The sequence below is a fragment of the Aptenodytes patagonicus genome, chromosome 10 (assembly GCF_965638725.1).
Source record: "Aptenodytes patagonicus chromosome 10, bAptPat1.pri.cur, whole genome shotgun sequence".
In the NCBI taxonomy this organism is placed as follows: Eukaryota; Metazoa; Chordata; class Aves; order Sphenisciformes; family Spheniscidae; genus Aptenodytes; species Aptenodytes patagonicus.
In genome coordinates this window covers 135552-152785 of record NC_134958.1, presented here as the reverse complement: position 1 = coordinate 152785, position 17234 = coordinate 135552, and the positions used below count along the sequence as shown (strand labels likewise).

Genomic DNA, 17234 nt, shown 5'->3' with positions numbered 1-17234 from the left:
AAATTGGGAGAATGAGATAACATCAATATCATTCAAAATGGAATGTCTTAACATTAATCTACTGGTTGTTTCCAAAGGCATTATATGGAACCGACATTTCTGGAAGAAAATCGCAGAGAGAATCCTAATATCTGGACCACCAACAATTGATGCTCCCTGCATCCGGAGTCTTGTCAACTCAGCAGCCACTGTTATGCAGGAACTGCTTCTTTCATTGGGGTTCCTCTTCCCTAGCACTGACTTTTTTTTTTTTTTAAATATACAGTAAAACTAAAACAGAATCAGAGTTAAAAAGATATAACTTGTGGGTGGCAACACTGTGAAAGTCTGCTTCACCTCCTAAATTAGTTTTTTTAATAGCACTGCAATTCGTTCTGAGCTTTACAGAAAAACATCAAACAATGATTCAGAATATAAGTACTGTAAAGAAAAATCTTAAAAACTACACAGCTCTTCACTTTGTTTTGAAAACTCCAGACAGAAAAACAACATAATAAATGTTAATTTGCAGAAATATATATAAATAAACAAGTATGTATATCATACCCCATCTCCAGTTTTATGAAAGTCAAGGTTGGGCAGTGTTGGCATATGCACAAAAGCCTTCTTCCTCAGTCCACTGTAGCAATATGTGAACAAGAATTAAGGTCTAAATCATCTCTGCTTGTTAGTTGGGGGATAGGAGGGAAGGGCAGTAATTACTCTGATACCCCTTTATAAGCAAACTCAACAACAGATCTAAGAATTACGGTCATTAACATAGTCTCATAGCCAGCCAGAATCAAAAGCCTTTAAATGGCTGTGTTCTTGGGCAGGTCATTGGGCTTCTCCATCTGCGCAGAGGAGCAAGTGATGCCGAGCGTGATGAATTTCATTTGATGACTTAGAACCACCACTAAACCATGCCAAGTAGTTTCAATTAGCTACTCCATATTTAAATCATTAACATATCTTTGGACTAAACTCCCTTCCTAAACCAGGCCTAAAACGCGATGGAGAATGCATTTTCAAAAGTTAATCACTATTAAAAAATGTGTTCCCAAATTTTGGTTTTACTTTATTATGAGTTCTTCTTTTTTGCCTCTTTTTGCTAAATTTCCTGACATTTCCGTCTCCTAAGGGACTTCCACACACTGAGGAAGTTCCCCATGACAAGATAAAGTGACCGATGAGGACATTTCTTCCTAAGATTGCACACAATTTTTGTGGCTCTCTCCCCACCCATGATAATTCTTCTTCTGTAAAAATATGGACACAAATACCCAGATTTGTTCTTACATTGATATCATCAAATCAGTACATGAAAATATACTCCCTCCATTACTTTTACTCACTTGTTTATAGGTCTAATAATCAAATCAGGCTTTTTTCCTCACCACAGCATTACTCTGGGAATTCACATACAGTGTCTCTTTTCTGTGACACACAAATCCTTTTCAGGATCACTAATATTTCACATTCTGTAAATGTGTCTCTGTTTCTCTTTCCTAGACCATGGAGTTTGCATTTGCTTGCATTAACCTGGATGGAGCATAATTACAGTAAAATAAATGTAGGAAGCTAGGTATTAAGGTAAGTGTGAGATAAGGTCACATTTTAATCATTCTGAATTAGAAACTTAGGAAACAGAACTGAAAGAGATCCCCTGGGTCAAGTGACAATTACATCATATGATTTCTTCATTGAAACTTCTCTAGCTCTATCCAGAACATCACTACCAAGTTTTGGACTCCACTGCTAGGTAATCCAACACTGTATTTTATGAAACAATTTAATTGACACATAACTTCTCCATTTACTACTACATGGAAGGTTTTTGTCTCTATGGACGACAAACAATTCTGGGCTGCACGCTAGCATTTAATTCTCTCTGTTAGTGCATGCTTCAGGTGAGACCTTGGCAAAGGCCAGTATTACAGTGAGTCCATATCATTACTGATAGTTCTTTTCAGTGGTTTTTAATTAGAGCCTACAAGCACCTTCATGCCTTTTGGCCTTTTAATGCTCTCCCTCCTTTGCTAACTGCAGTGGCTTAGCCTACCCAGCACGTCAGAACGGAGCAAGAGCTGACCCTAGGGGATGCAGCAGGCAGCAGGTATTACATTACTTCACGGTGGTTTCTAAGGATTCTCAAGGGAAGGTGTAATTCTCAACTTGGAAAAGACAAAATTCTTGCTGATGAAAAAACTACTTACTTTGAAAATCACTGGGGTTTTTGGGGTTGATTTTTTTTTTTTTTTAAATAGAACACCTCAGCATGCTAAAGGCTAGACAAACCACAGCTCAGTCTCAGAAAAGCCTGAGAAAAAAAGCCTGAGAAAAATTCACATCCTTGAAGCCTTTAGACTTGATTATTGCATTTCTTTCCTAGCAGAGCTTCTTGCCCCTACACTGAAGCAGCAGAATCACCAGTGGTATGAACAGACTCTTTTGCACAACATTTGCCCCTAATTCTTCACAGTGGCTGCCTATTAATTGTTAAACTAATCTGTCCCAAGATCTAACTCTGTATAGTTCTGCCTGTAACAATCATGTCTAGTTACACTATGACATCATCAGTTTTTTAAGTACTTTAAGGTTTGTATTAAGTTACAATTAAATGGGGTAGTGTTTTTGCACGCCCTCTGGGATGGGCTATTTCTCTAACACAGGGAAAGAGGGAAGGAAGCGGATTCCAACTTTGCACACGGGGAACAAGACTCTGCAGTCAAGAGGGAGAGACAGCGCTGCCCATCCTAGAAGCTCTTGCTCCGAACTGTCTTTCCTATCTCAGGAGGTCTGTACCATGCAGAAAAGGAAGCCATCTCCCACTTCTGACGACAGGACAAACCTCAGATTATGCCTTCCAAGTCTGAAGTCAGCTTTTTTGACGACTTCCCAGTTCCCTCTTCTCTTTCAAGCAATACTAACGGTTGAGGAGAGGTAGTTTTATGAAATATCTGTAGCACAGCTTAAGAAGGACCTTTGGCTTTCAAAGAACTTTTAAATTACTGATGTGCACAAGTATAACACAAAAGCAAGAAATGTTCTGATAATTCTGAGCTGTACTACCAATAAAATATTAGTTACTGCACGTATATAAGGCAAGTTCCTTTATTCCAATATCTCCCTTTGCACTAAATGATAAAGCTTCTTTGATTCCTCGCTGCTGTGACAACTAAGCATCAGAACCTAAATTTAAGTACTTGTTTCCAAAGTTATATCTTGCAACCTAACACTACAGCAATTAGTAATTTTTAAAGAACGTTGGGAAAGTGTCTGCATTTTTTAATTTAACATTACTTCTACATTTAGCTGGTAGTTAAGCCATAGTGACAGATGTTCTCCAGGCAAGTGCAGAAGAATGTACTGAGAAGTGTTCTAGCAAAGGATATTTTGATTTGCCTCTTGTGCCTAGACGACGGGCCTTCATATTTGGAAAGACATTTTTCATGATCTTTCCAAAGTCAGCAGCACTTAATGGGTGGTAGCCAAGATTGTCACAATAGCTCCTGAAACAAAGAGAAAGAAAGCGTGAACAGAACCAAAGTTAATACAAGAGGCCAGCCTGCATGCTAGACTCCATCAAAGGTTTTCAAAAGAAAACACTTATACCCATCCATATTTAGAACCACATTTAACATTAATGAAGCTATCCACAACGAATTGAATGCATTAAAAATGTATAAACAGAGCTATTAATATCATAGTTTTTGCCTTGTTCTCCACTGAGTTCAAAGGCAAGTCATGTGAAGACATAACAAGTAGTGGTATTATCTAGAGCAGAATTAAGATTTACTCCTCAACTTAGTTTGAAGCCTATGTTTCAATTCACTTATTTTAGGACATAATAAAAACAGAGACATTGTTCTAGCCAGAAGTATAGCCTGAGTGTGGCAAGGCCTGAAGTCCCGCAGGAATATTTGAAAAGCAGTAGGTAAGAGATTTGTCAGTGTCCAGAGAAAGATTCCACCTACACAACCTCAATTTAATAGAGCTTAGCAGAACTGAATTTAATAAAACATACCTTCCCAGGGAACCAGCTTCACCTTTATACGTGTATCATAAGCACATACTGAGGACCTAGTCCTCTTACCCCTGTACCACTACTGAACTACGAGAGCTGCTTAATTATAAACATCCTTAATTATAAACATCCTTATTAACAGTCCTAAATTAACAGAGATTTCAACTGCCCCTGCAAATGAAGATCTTCATGCAACTGAGTATACAACCTGATGATATAGGGGAATAATATTTTGCTAAGTTTACTTATTCTAGTAAAATGGGCACTGTAATCTGTCTTCAGTTCTCAAAAACAGCAGAAAGAATTTTGTTTCAACATCTATTCAGATGTTTCAACATCTGAGATATTTAAAAAATATCTTCTTGAGGCAGAGAACAAGCATCTTTGATTTTGCTGCAAAGCGTGAATGTTCTGGAAAATCACAAACATGTGAAAGCAGAGGAGAAAACCGGGAACTGCTCTGGAAGGTTTACCTACACAGTAAGTGCTTAAGGCTACACAAAAGACATGAATGCCATGTTGCCTTTTGTTCAAGAGTGTTGTGGTATTTCAGAGATGTTAATGGGCTAAGGCCCAAAACATACCATTAAAGCATTCTCATTCAGATTTCCTACAGTCACAAGGTCAGCACCAGATAGCAATGACCTCCTTTCCCATGAGAAGTCCTACCAGCAGTACGCAAAAACAACCTGTGTCTGAAAAGAAGAGGTGACTGTACACAGTCCTGTGTGGGCATCAGCAGGAGAGCAGAAAAACAGTAACTTTATACACCACGTTGCCTGCTTCTCTAATCAGGTACATACATGCAAACAAATCTCTGCTCATAAAGGAAGACAGAAAGAAAGAAAAAGCAGCACTCCTGAAACAGGTGTTTCATTCCAGCATCACCTAGTAAAAACAGTAACAATTAGCAATGGCAATTGTATCCACGCAGGCCAGTCAAAATGTCTTCTCTGAAAACTGTAGCTCTATAGAAAGCAGTATATATTTCTTGAGATACTTCCATTGCGCTTACTTTCTCTGTAAAAATACTAGTTACTACAGAGCAAGTATCTGCTGCTTTTACCTTGGCTGTATGCAGGTATCCTCCACTTGGAAAGTACCACCACGAATGTAATGATTTTGACGATGATAAACAGCAAGTTTTATGCTATTTGGTTCTGACATTTCCCTGCAGAGCTTGTGTGTACCCGCTTCCCCCAGCTACCGGGCCACTCTGTCCAAACCAGGAGATGTTGCCTACAACCTGGTATACAGTCAGCCATTGGTCTAGCTTCTGTATGGGACATCAAGAAGGTTTTTATCCAATTTATATACCAACAGATTTCATTTCAATGCATGTCAGTCACAGGATCTGGATTCCAGGTATGTCCCTTTGAAGTTAATACACAGGAATACTTCTGCCTCGCTGCACCCTCTTAGGAATCAGACATTGCTTTATGTGTAATAGATAGACCTCTGTGCGCCTTTTTTTTTCCCCTTGCATCTTGTCAGGCTCCAATGGATTTTAACTTTACTCTGAAAATTCCTAAAAGGTGGGTCTTTGTTGCTTACTGATGATCATTACAGGACTTTAAGTCTCAATTAGCACACAAAGGAGGGCTCTCTGAATTTCTCTGCCACAGTATCTTTGACTGAAACTCAACAATGTCAGCAAAACAAACGAAAAAAAACCCAGCAAAACAATAGGATTAGGGACCTACCAACCAATCAACTTTAAAGTTAAAATTATTCCCTCTCTAGGAGAAAATAAATAAATAAAATGCTAAAAAAAATAATCAGTTCCTCAAGTCTAGCACATCGGTTTCAAGATAATTACTTACTAGCAGCAAAACATACAGTTACATGGTCCCCTTGTATCCATGCTGGCAACTCCTGCAAGCTTGCAATTTCTGAGCTATTATCATCATGTAATTTCAGTTTTCAGACAGATCATCCCAAAAAGCCAATGAAGACAGTCAGGCTATGCAGCCCAGCTTACATAGCTTCCTGGGCAGAAAAACCATTATGAATAGCAAATGATAACAAAGCTATCGCATGAAACAACACAAAGATCTTGGCTTATCCAATCCAGCAAAACAACTGATCTCTAAAAATGGGTTAGAGCGAAGAACCTTAGGGAAGAGCTCTTAGGCTCTCATTAAGCTGATGAACAATGCTGGCACAGAAATGAGTCCTAAAAATCAGGTAGGAGGGAAACCAGATGTCTGAAAACCATGAGAGAAATGAAATTGCAGGTCAGACTCCCAAGAGCAGCGGCAGAAGTGGGAAACAACTGCTTTAGATGGAGTTTGATTGGCTTTTAAAAGGAATATAAAGGTAGTTGCTTATGACAGAGGACTGGACTTGACAACACAATAGGTCCCATCCTGTTCCTATCAGAGTTTTATATAAAAACACTGGTTAAGTCCTATCAAACAAGATTAGAATGTACCTTGTGTCTTTTATTTAACAGACATGGCATTCCTACACCTACTGCCCTCTTCTATGCTAGCTTCTGAATATTCTTCTTCTAACTTGTTGGTTAACACCCTTAACACTTAGTGCACATAATCTATGCATCAGGTGGCATCAAGTGGCCCAGCAGCCAGTAAAGCAAGGATTAATGATTTACAGACTAAAGGAAAGAGATACAGGCTGACTCAGAGACCTCCTAATCTATATTAAGCATATCAAGTGAATCTTCAGGGCACCAAACTTCAATATGAACTACTTTCTTCCCTTGCATCACTGTAGTAGAAGCAAGATAACAGGACCCAAGTGTTTACTGAAAGCTCAACGAATAATTTTGTGGGCAAATAGGGATTTTGTCTGCCTAAGTACTGCAGGACTGCACTTATGACTCAAAATCCTAAATCTCTAAACTCAGCTAGAACTATACCTGACAGCCTCCAGAAGGGTGTTTACTAATAGGGAGAAGATACCCAAGTAAAACTGACTTACAAGAAAACATTGAAAGGGTTTGATGGAAAGCAGCATCTATTCTCTGCAGGCTAGATAGCATGTTAGGCAGCTTCTCATGAGTTCCCATATTTTCCAGACTGTATTCCCCCACAACTCCCAGAGGAAGCTGGCAGAAGAACCGTGTGTGCCCAACAGAAACACAGCTTCTTACAGCCCAACATATTCTGTCAGTGCAAGCGGCATCATAGCACCAACAAGAGAGGTGAACTAGCTCCCATCTACCTCCTTTCTGAAATTCAGCTGCAAGCTCTCAACTTTCCAAGTGCTACTGCGTTATATTATGATGGATTTTTCATTTATTTTATCCCTTTCAAAAGGGAGATGAATCCATTCACTTTTATCCCGTTAGAGACGTGAACTCACAATTAAATAGAAGAGTAAGAAAACAGAAAGAAGAGTCACTGTTGCATAAACTCAGCGAGAAAAGGTTACTGAAATGTGGAGGAGCTGGAAACACTATCAACACTTGCCAATGGTGGACTTGTGTGGAGTGCATGCTTCTGTCCTTCCCCCTTCATAGGAAAAAACCACACCACCACACAAAAGATGATGCAGAAGCCCAGTAGTTTTGCAAGATTTATTTTGACTAAATTTACAGCAGGAATTGAGATGCTGGTATGATGCGGCACTCTTCTGAAGTCTTGTAACTTTGATTTATACGTGCAGAGTGCGTAAGCTTGCTCACTGTGAGCTCATGCAACATCTGTCTTTGCACATAGAGGAGAGAAATGGTAACTTGTTAATACGGAAGAAGTGAGCTTTGAGAGGTCTTAACACCCTTAGGTAAAGAAAAATGACTAATCAAAACTAACTCCTATCTATTTATATGCCTGTTCCCCACCTCCTACTCCCAAGACTACTCTTCCTTTGGTGTGCAATAACAACTCATGAAAATATTCAAAGAAACTGAATGTTTTAAAAACAGAACAGATGCTTTCAAAGAAGAACAGATTCCAAACATTTGATATTTTCCTGAATATTTGCTTCCCACCCTTATTTTGTTAGGAAAAAAAAAAAATACAATACACAAATACTTGATGCAGCTACATACAAAAGCCATCCAAATTTCACACTCCACAATCTGTAGATGATGATTTTTCCGGGCATCTGCAGCTTGGCACAGCATGGAAGCCAAGCAGATTTGTTGCTGAAGCAGGCCATAAATTATTTAATAAGAAATATATTTAAGAATAACACTTCCATCTTTCTCCCGCACAGCAGCTGCCGCTGTTGCTGTGTCTGCGCAAGTGGCTGCTGCTCAGGGATTGGACACCCCAGCACGTCTGTGCCATTGGCTATATTTCCAGGCTGCGTCACCACTCCAGTCGATGGCGAGATTTCAGAAATAGGTGTGTGCATGTTTATCAACCCCAGGCAAGCAAATGCCATCGTGTTTCAGTTCAGAGTAAAAAACTTGACCAGAGTTAATTAAAAGGAGGTATTCGCAGAAGACAACCCTGCAGTAACAATTACTAAGGGCTGAATCCTGTAGGCACTTAGGAGGTGAAAGGACTCAGCTCGCTGCAAGTTACTGTAATCGTTCAGATTATGGAAATACTCATACTAGATCATGAATCTGTTATTCATCTTCAGGCAAGGCAACTGGGCTGAGGATGATTCCCCCCCCCCTCCCCTGGGGAATGTTTTGTAAATGAATTCAAATCCAACTTCCGTCAGACAGCTCCCTCTCCCTTGCTTCTAATTGCTTTCTTGTTACATGGTAGCTTTAAGACATGACAACACAGACTCATAGTGGCCTTGGTTACTGGTTTTATACATATTCAGATATATTGCGCCTCTGTAGAAATCAGGTTTCCTGCAGGAAGGTCCAATATTTATGCATTATTCTGGAAAGAAAGGTGTGATGGGCTAGATCTTATGTGCAAAATAGCTGCATTTCCAGGAGGAACAATTCAACCCCTCATCCTTGTTAAGGCAGTCATATACATATGTATATACAAGCAGACCAAAACGTACTGTAAGACTGGTGCTTTTTACCTGTGCTGCTCTGTTCGCAAAACAAAAACAATATTCATACAGATATTTACTTGTTAAGAAATACTTGTACCTTTCCTTCAGCATATGTAATGCACCATTTAAACATCACACGTCTTATCTTCAGTGGCAGAAATAACGAATACAGTTTGCCTCACTGTAGCTAGTACGTTCTCAGGTACATTAGTACATAAGGCCTTGTTCTGCTATAGGCACTTGTACATGTACAACAGTGGAGTACCTGTAAAGCCAGTGCCACAGAACTATCTACGCTCACTAAAGCCATATGTATGGATCCACTTGGGAGCACTCACTTGTATTCATCATAAACCTCCTGCTTGGGAAGGGATGTCTCAGGGTGCTCTTCCAAGGTGTTCCGTATCCACGAGAAGGCGTGCATCTGCTGGGCACGGCTGGATGACATGGAGATCTGATCGCTAGTGAAAGAAGAAACAGTGCCGATGAAGACTTTGCTCCACAGCTCCTCCTCAGTTACAAGACTTAATAATTGTCTGCCTATGCAGGTGGAGAGCCACCAGAAACAAGGGCCAGTACCTCACACATTTAGCTATTCCTTGAGGCGTGGGCAGCAGTTATCTCCCTCTTTCATCTACAATTTAACAAACTGACTCCACACTCCAGTTCTTGACTGATATACAGCTATGAGTAGACAGTGATGGGTGAGAGTTCACCTACTTCCCCTCTTAAATTTATTGTTCCTTACTGATCACCTGTAAGCTTTTGCCCACTCGGTTTGCCAGCTGCCCTTTGGAAACACCCAACTTCCCCAGCAGATGCTCAGAGTGCTTCCTGTAGGCACCTGTCTGCCTGTAACCATCCTACTTGGGAACATATACTAATTTTGTGATGTTGTGATCTGCAGGCTGGTTTTCTAGACCTTCCTTTAGTCAAACAGATGTTACCAGAAATACCAGTAGTTCCTTCTTTCCCCCACCATCACATTTGTGTTGCTATATTATCACTTCCTACACAAAAAGCGAAGGAATGATCACACTTAGGCTGCAAAACACTTTCTCTGATGACTCTTGCATTTTAGGAGGTTTATATTTACAAGCTATTCATGCACTAAAGATTCAAAAGTTTAAAAAAAAAAATCTTCAGGAAAAGAAGAGTCCTTAATGTTTAATAAAGGCTGCTTCTGCTACCAAACATGACACGTGAATGGTTCCTCAGCAGGTAAGTGCCACAGGAAGTAAAGTAAGTTTTCAGTACTAGCTGCTCACCTTTACACACTCACACACATACCTTTTGTCTCCATTGTTGGGACCCGAAGGCAGCTGAAGGTAGAGGTAGAGTTTCTCTAGGTCTGTAAACTTCTCAACTTCTTGCTAGATAACAAAGGTGTTTTGGGTTAAAAAAAAAAAAAAAAAGGGTGGAGGGGAGGCAGGGAGAGAAAGAGCAAACAATAAGAGTTGAGCTTGACAGCTAAAACCTGTCATCCGACAGTGTATTCCTAAATAATATAAACAAGACAATATTTACTTATGTGAAAGAATGTGACGGTGAGCACTCTGGGACTAGAAATGTGATTTTCTGTTTTGTTTGCACACCATCACATACTAGAAAGCACTGGTCACCATTACAAAATTCACATGCAACAAAAGCAGAATCTGGAAAAATATCAGTAATAGATCTCTTCTGTAACGAGACATGTAACGTGAAAACTTTATCTTCCCAGAGCACACATGAAGCACCTCTGAGAACACAGAATCAAAAAACAGCTATGCTGTAACAACACAGGATGTCAGCCCTGATCCTGTGATCCACTATATATTAATAGTTAAGCGTCACAGACTTCAATGAAGACATTTTAAAATCTATCTATATACATACGTATTTTTTTGTTTCCTTTGGAAATCAGAGTTATTGAACAGGTACCAAAGACAAGCCATTCATTTAACATGAATCTCAGTGATGCTGGACTCCTCCTCCAGAGGATACCAGCTGAGGATCAGACACAAGGGGGAGTTTTACTTGGTGTATGCAAATAGTGATTGCTACATACGAACTAGCTTTTGGTCATCTGAAACCAGCTACACGGACTTAGAAATACTAGGAAAATCAGTTGTGGTAATGTGCACAGGCCTGCTCATCAGCAGTGGGACTAAAGCCATGCAGCAAGGAGCAAACAGATTCTCCTTCTGGAAGATGCTGCAGAAGCAATGCATGAGGTGGTGCACCATCAGTACAGAGTCAAAGACTCCCATGATCCCTTTTTAAATCAGAATACAGCTTTTGGATTACAGTTAATTCTTTCTTCCTTAACTGGTGTCTTACTGCCAATGTAACCTTTTCCAAAAGGAAGAGAAAATAAGAGAGCAGGACCAACAGGTAGTGAGACCTGGCTGTTTACTTCAGCAGTGAGCAGAATAGAGAGTGGGGAAACCAAAAACCTAAACTTCACTTCAAACCGGGGCTCCCTGCCCACCCCAGTCATGTCCAGATGCACCTCGCTTCAGCTGGCACAAAATTAACAGCAGTACTAGGGAGAGGTGAGCTCCCACTTCCCCTCTGCTGGCTTTGCACCCAACGCACGGGTCCCCTCCCTGACCCCAGACTCTGGGTGAGGACCAGTGGGACGTGCTGTCCAGGGAAGAGCACTGGGAGAGCGTGGGGCTCGCTAATCCCACCGCAGAACTGCTCCACAGAACTGGGCCACCAGCGATGCGACAGACGCTCTCAGAGCCAAGAGGAACACTTCCAGCAGCAGCCAGGTAACAGACACTGGATTTGTTGCTTTTATAAGCTGCAGCAAACCACTTTTTTTTTTTCTTCTCTGACAAACTCCTGAAATTTGCTGACACCGACTTCTGAGTGGCTCTACAGCAGCTTACACAGCAGTGGTGCTCAGACCACCAAATACCCAGAGAGGTATTTCTTAATGGGTGCATTTTGTCAAATTCTCCATTCTTCCTTTCCTGCATAAATCACAGCATTTGGACTGGTGGGTTTTCCTTTGACATTATTGAAAAGATCAACATTCTTCAAAGAAAGAATTTACAGAAAATTAATCATTTATTTATGAAAAGATAGAAATTTAAAAACTGCAAGAAAATTTGCACTTGTTTATTAGACCTCCTCTTCTTCAAGGAACTTGCCGCTTTTTGTTTCAAACGGCAAATGCCAAAGCAGCACACCAAAGGACATAGTTCAGGTGAGATTACCTTGCATGGTAAGCGCTAATCCATGCGGCAAAAGCATCCCAGGCAAAACAAAACAAAAAAACTCCCGGTGACTCTGACACTGAGGTGGAAGACAACCTCTCGCCTCCAAATCTAATGTGCCAGAGTGCAACATAAAGGGCAAGGTTTTAGAACAAACATTAAACCTTTCACCAAAAAATACTGAAGTAGTCTTAGCGCCCACTGCAGTTGAAGCAACTTCTGCTGTGTCCTGGCAGAAGGAAGTGGCTGTGTGGAAGGGCCCTGCCTGAGCCGTGGAGGCTCTGCTACACAGGCCTCGTCCTTCAAACCCCCTAATTAAAAATAAACAGCAAAAACACCCAACGATATATGTGTAGAGAAAAAATTTGACTGGAATTATGTCAGCAGAGCCTTTTCCAAAGGATGCAAGCGAGCCAGCCACTGTCTCATCAGCAAAACTGCATCCCTAGAGCTGAGGCAGCTGAGGAGTATGGCTTTCTCACATCCTCAGCAGAAGCAGCTGGCCAGTGATGTTATCTCACTGTTTTCACTCAAAACTCACTCCTCTTCCGCCTGCCCCCAGGCAGCACCTTCCTGCACAACTCCTCCAGCTTCCAGTTATGGCTGCGGGGAAGCCCTAGGGAGGCAGGAGCTCCGCAAAACAGGAGAGTTAACACGCAGCCAGGAGTCACAGGCAGTTCACAGAGGTAATCTTACCTGGGTGATAATTAGATAAACCTAAGTTTATTACATGAAACTGAATCTATTTAGAGAAAGTCATCTTAAAACTGAAGAAGTGGCAGCAAAGGGATGGAGTGTGACAGTCAGTGCAAGTAGATTCAGGAAACATCATGTTTTGTTTAGTTTAAAAATTTGTTTGTCTGTTTGTTTGTTTAGGCTGTTTTATCTAAACATTTCCAAAACTCTCAAAACTTGGTTTACAATCTCTTCTTCCACCTCAGCTGACATCCACCAGTTCTCGGTGCTAAAGGTCTGGTGAATTCAGTAATAACTCTGTAACAGCAACTGTTCAAAGTATCAAAACTTTCAAGTTTCTTAACACAATCAGAAAAGAATTTGGGAAAGTGGAGGAACATTTCAGCTGGCCTACTGACCAAGAAGAAAAAGATTCATTTATCCTGAGTTTTTCCTTTGTGCTAAGTTGGATGCACATGGAAATGAATAAAAAGAAACAAGAACACAAAATATACTATAAATTTTCTCCACCACCAGCCCCCAAATAGGTCAATAGTGTGGAAAAAATAGGTGAATAGAGTGGAAAAGAATCACAGCATCAAGAGGAAGACCGCGATGCTGGCATCATCTTGGACAGATTCTCCTTTGCGTAGCCCATTAAAGCTTATGCTACAGTAGTTTTAAAACCTATACAGAATGTAGAATGTCTGGGGAATCCTCTTCCGCTACTTAAAAGGATCTAAGTAAAAATTTTGCTTGAAGTTTCCTGAACTTGATTGACTGGTTCTATCAAATAAGAGGAAGACTGTCTAATTCTCCAAAGGCTATTTATAAACCATATTTCTTGAAGCTGCATTAGGAAAACGCATAAGCATGCTAAACTGCTTGCAGGACTGAGGTGTAAAGCCATCACAAAGCATGACGTCTGTTACTCTTGGTTTTCATGCATTATATTTATCTCCTGTAATTGGAACCACATTAAATAAAGGAAGATTCAGTGAAGATGGGGAGCAAGCAGTGTTCACACTTATTTTCACAACTTGGCTTCAATTTAGCCAAAAAATATATCAAGTACTCAAAATATCTGAGTGATCTTATATTCTGAGACAGAAAAACTAAGGACAAAGAATTAGAAACCTCAAGTCACAGCTAAGCAAAGACTTTCAGTAACATATAAAGGAGCAGAAATCTCTGATATTTTTGTTTTGACAGTTACCAAATATAGATAGTTCACTAAAAAGAAATGCACAAAATATGTAGCCAACAAATTAAACCAGAGATCCATTTATATTTGCATTATCAGTGGCCACATAGATCTGCTCCAAACGAATCTGTCCTTTTGCTGCCTAAGACACAGAACAAGGATCTCTTAGGAAAAGAAGCAACTTTTTCATTCTAACAGGCATTTTGATTGAGCAAATAAACAGCTGTGAAACCAACGAGGAAGGCCAAAATGATGTTGTTGGTTTTTTTTAAATAAAAATAGCAGGTTTTGACATCTGGTTTCATTCTGAGAGACAGTAACTAGACACTGAAACTTTTCGCAGCACAAAGACAAAGATCAGTTCAACACAGAACGTGGGTAAGGACTTAATCTGTGTTACAGGAAGCAGGAGTTTATTCATGTCCCTGCTTGAACCAGAGAACCTAGAGATTTGAATGTGAGTCTCCAGAATCACAGAGTATTGTTTAAGGTTTCTTGACCTTGGTGGATTGGTTCTCTCTATCTGGTTTTCTCTGACTGCTGATCTACTGTCAGGTCACAAACGTTAGTGAAGTTTCATCCTGAAGTTGTCAAAAGGGATTACCATGGGAAAACTCCAGGGAATGTGCTTTTTCTGGATTGTTTTAAAGAAGAAAATATTTAGCCAGGCCAAACTTTAAGTAAGATAGAGGAAGAATATACTAAGGAACAATTAGCAGAGTTACAACTTCTCTAATGAACATAGTGAAAAAACAGCATTCAAATTTGAACTATTTCATACCTCCACAATGAAGGCAGAATTACAGGTTATTTCTGTCCTCGAGTTCTGGTGAAGAAGAACTGAAGGCCACGGGCACTGCTGCAAGCTTTTTGCAAGACTACTATTTTAGAGAGCATGGACTGATCTTAGTATTTCTTTCCACATTTTGAGTATTTATAGATAACTGTAATCTAAGTAAAAAAGGCTATGCCAATGGCAATGTAACTTGCACCTACTGGCAGACTGGTTCTAAAACTTGTCATACTTCAGCAGAACAAACATCTATTATTTAACAACCAGACTAAGAATAGCAAAGTAGTCAAGCAATCATCTCCCCACTTTGTGAATAGAGAAACAAGAAGCAAAGGTTAATTTGCTCAAGGTCAGATGGTTTGCTGAAAATACGATCAAGACAGAAAATAGCTAATACTTGAAACAGAACCTATTATTCTAAAAAGCTGCTAATAAATACATTTGATATGCTTTATCTGAACAGAAGCAGAAACATATTTTAGGTGCTTAATATTCCAAACAAGCCCCCAAAAAATATGGCAGCTTTGTACTGACAGTGTCCAAGCACAGCTGCCAAAGCTTCATAGAGCTTCTGCCTGTCTCCTGTAGGGCCAAAAATACAAGTGACAAGCTGCCACCTTCTCCACAGCAGGACAGAGGCACATTGCTTCAACGGATCTTAGACACTGCTGCTGCCCACACTGTAACTATTCCAGCCATCAGCAGCTTTGGTTTTCATGGCCATCAATCCAGCACTCTCTCACCAGCACTGACCTCTTTTCAGAGGACTAAGGAAAGAAACCTTAACCTCCTTGCTGAGCGATTATATGGAGCATACCATTTTAAAAATCAGGTTCAAGAGTTCACTTAGTATGTGGCAATAAATATAACAAGCAAAGTCATAAGAGAGTCTACTGCTAGACATGTTTACTACAGTTAAAAAGATGTTATAATGAATTTTTAATGGCTGTTTACACCACAATTCTTGCTAATTATCTTTTTTGGATTGCACAGCATACAATGATTTTTTTATGATCTTCCAGAAACTGACAGTATGTCAGAATGTAAGCGGTGCAGTATAACAAGTGAAAGGCAGATAACTTGGGTCTCTTGTATGAGTAATTGCAGTCCCAGTGCCCTTATACTAGCTGTTTTCCGTAGTCCTCTGCTGCTAGCTACCTCCACAACAAAGACTATTGCCATCACCTCTGTTTCTTTTTCCCATTTCTCTCTTTCTTGTTATTCCGTGTTGAACTAGGCAGTCTATGTGCTAAAGAGCATTTGTGTGCGGCTCTGTGCACTGCAGCTGTGACTGGTGCTACCGAACATAAATGGCAACAAGCGTAGTCTGATTTTTCTCTACTGGTGTTTTTTCTTTTAAGATTGAACTGATCAAGTTTAAATGCCTTAAGGTATCATCAGCACCTCCTAATATAACTGAAAGCTAGTCCCAAATCTCCTCCTTACAGTAAGAAGGGAGACAAGGGACAGACATTGTCGCTTTATGCTTCATGAGACTGATTCAAAACCCCTGAAAATGTTTGTCTGAACCAAACATGTAAGAACGTGCACTTAAAGCAAATGTTCTGACCTGCCCATAAGCTTGGAGCTGGACTCTCTGCAGGCAGCTGGTACCCCAGTCACAGGACCGCTCTGACAAACCCATACACATTCTGCCAAAGAGGCAACCTGCTCATTTACCTTCTGTAGGACAAACTGGACAGGCCTGCAAGAAAGCTCCAAACAAGTTATTTAGAGCTATACAGTCACGGCCTTTTAGTTGAACATACTTTTAGATTTTATCTTGCAGCTCACAGCTTTCCAAAAGCATGTAAAAATGCAGAAACCATTTTGCCAGAATTCAGCTTTATTTTTATTTCCTGAAACTATTCTGATCTTGGATTTTTCTTTTTTAAACTACCTGAACAGCATTAGATCTACCTTTGCTAACCTAGAGTGGCCTTTCCACTGTTGACAGGACTCCTCTGAACTCATCAGCAGGACAGACAAGGAGGCATCTGGAACAGAAAATTAGACCATCAGGACACTGCTGCTCTGTTCCAAGTCAAGCTATGGAGACTGCTTTGCGTCCAAGAGCACTACTCAGAAAAATAGCTTGTCCATCCAGTGGATGAGATCTACACAAATGAATAGGCTCATACAAACTGGTAATCCCTACCTCAGTACCCTAGGTCTGCAAATCTGCAGAATTTAATGCATGAATAGTCCTAGTGTAACTCCACTTTCTTAAAACGGATTTCCAAGAAGCAGATGACTGGTTAACCTCCTACTTATTTACTCCCTCTCAGATGCTACTTAGGAACACCTACCCCACTTGCCATTTTTCACCACAGAAAAACCTGGTGTTAAAAGAGTTTTACAAGTGCAATTTGCCCTTTTGCCACTGAAGACTCACAAAAAAATTAAGATCTT

General features: G+C 40.2%; 1 protein-coding gene across 1 annotated transcript in view; it reads right to left on the bottom strand.

Annotated features, from left to right (window-relative positions):
• RFX7 (regulatory factor X7) overlaps nucleotides 1-17234 on the bottom strand; it is a 52869-nt gene that overhangs the window by 10702 nt on the left and 24933 nt on the right. The window contains exons 3-6 of the mRNA XM_076347699.1: nucleotides 10232-10314; nucleotides 9280-9402; nucleotides 3375-3491; nucleotides 547-631 (exon numbers count right to left, since the gene is read on the bottom strand). Coding sequence (XP_076203814.1) covers nucleotides 547-631; nucleotides 3375-3491; nucleotides 9280-9389 — 312 coding nt within the window. The 5' untranslated portion in view covers nucleotides 9390-9402; nucleotides 10232-10314. The remainder of the gene's footprint in view (nucleotides 1-546; nucleotides 632-3374; nucleotides 3492-9279; nucleotides 9403-10231; nucleotides 10315-17234) is intronic.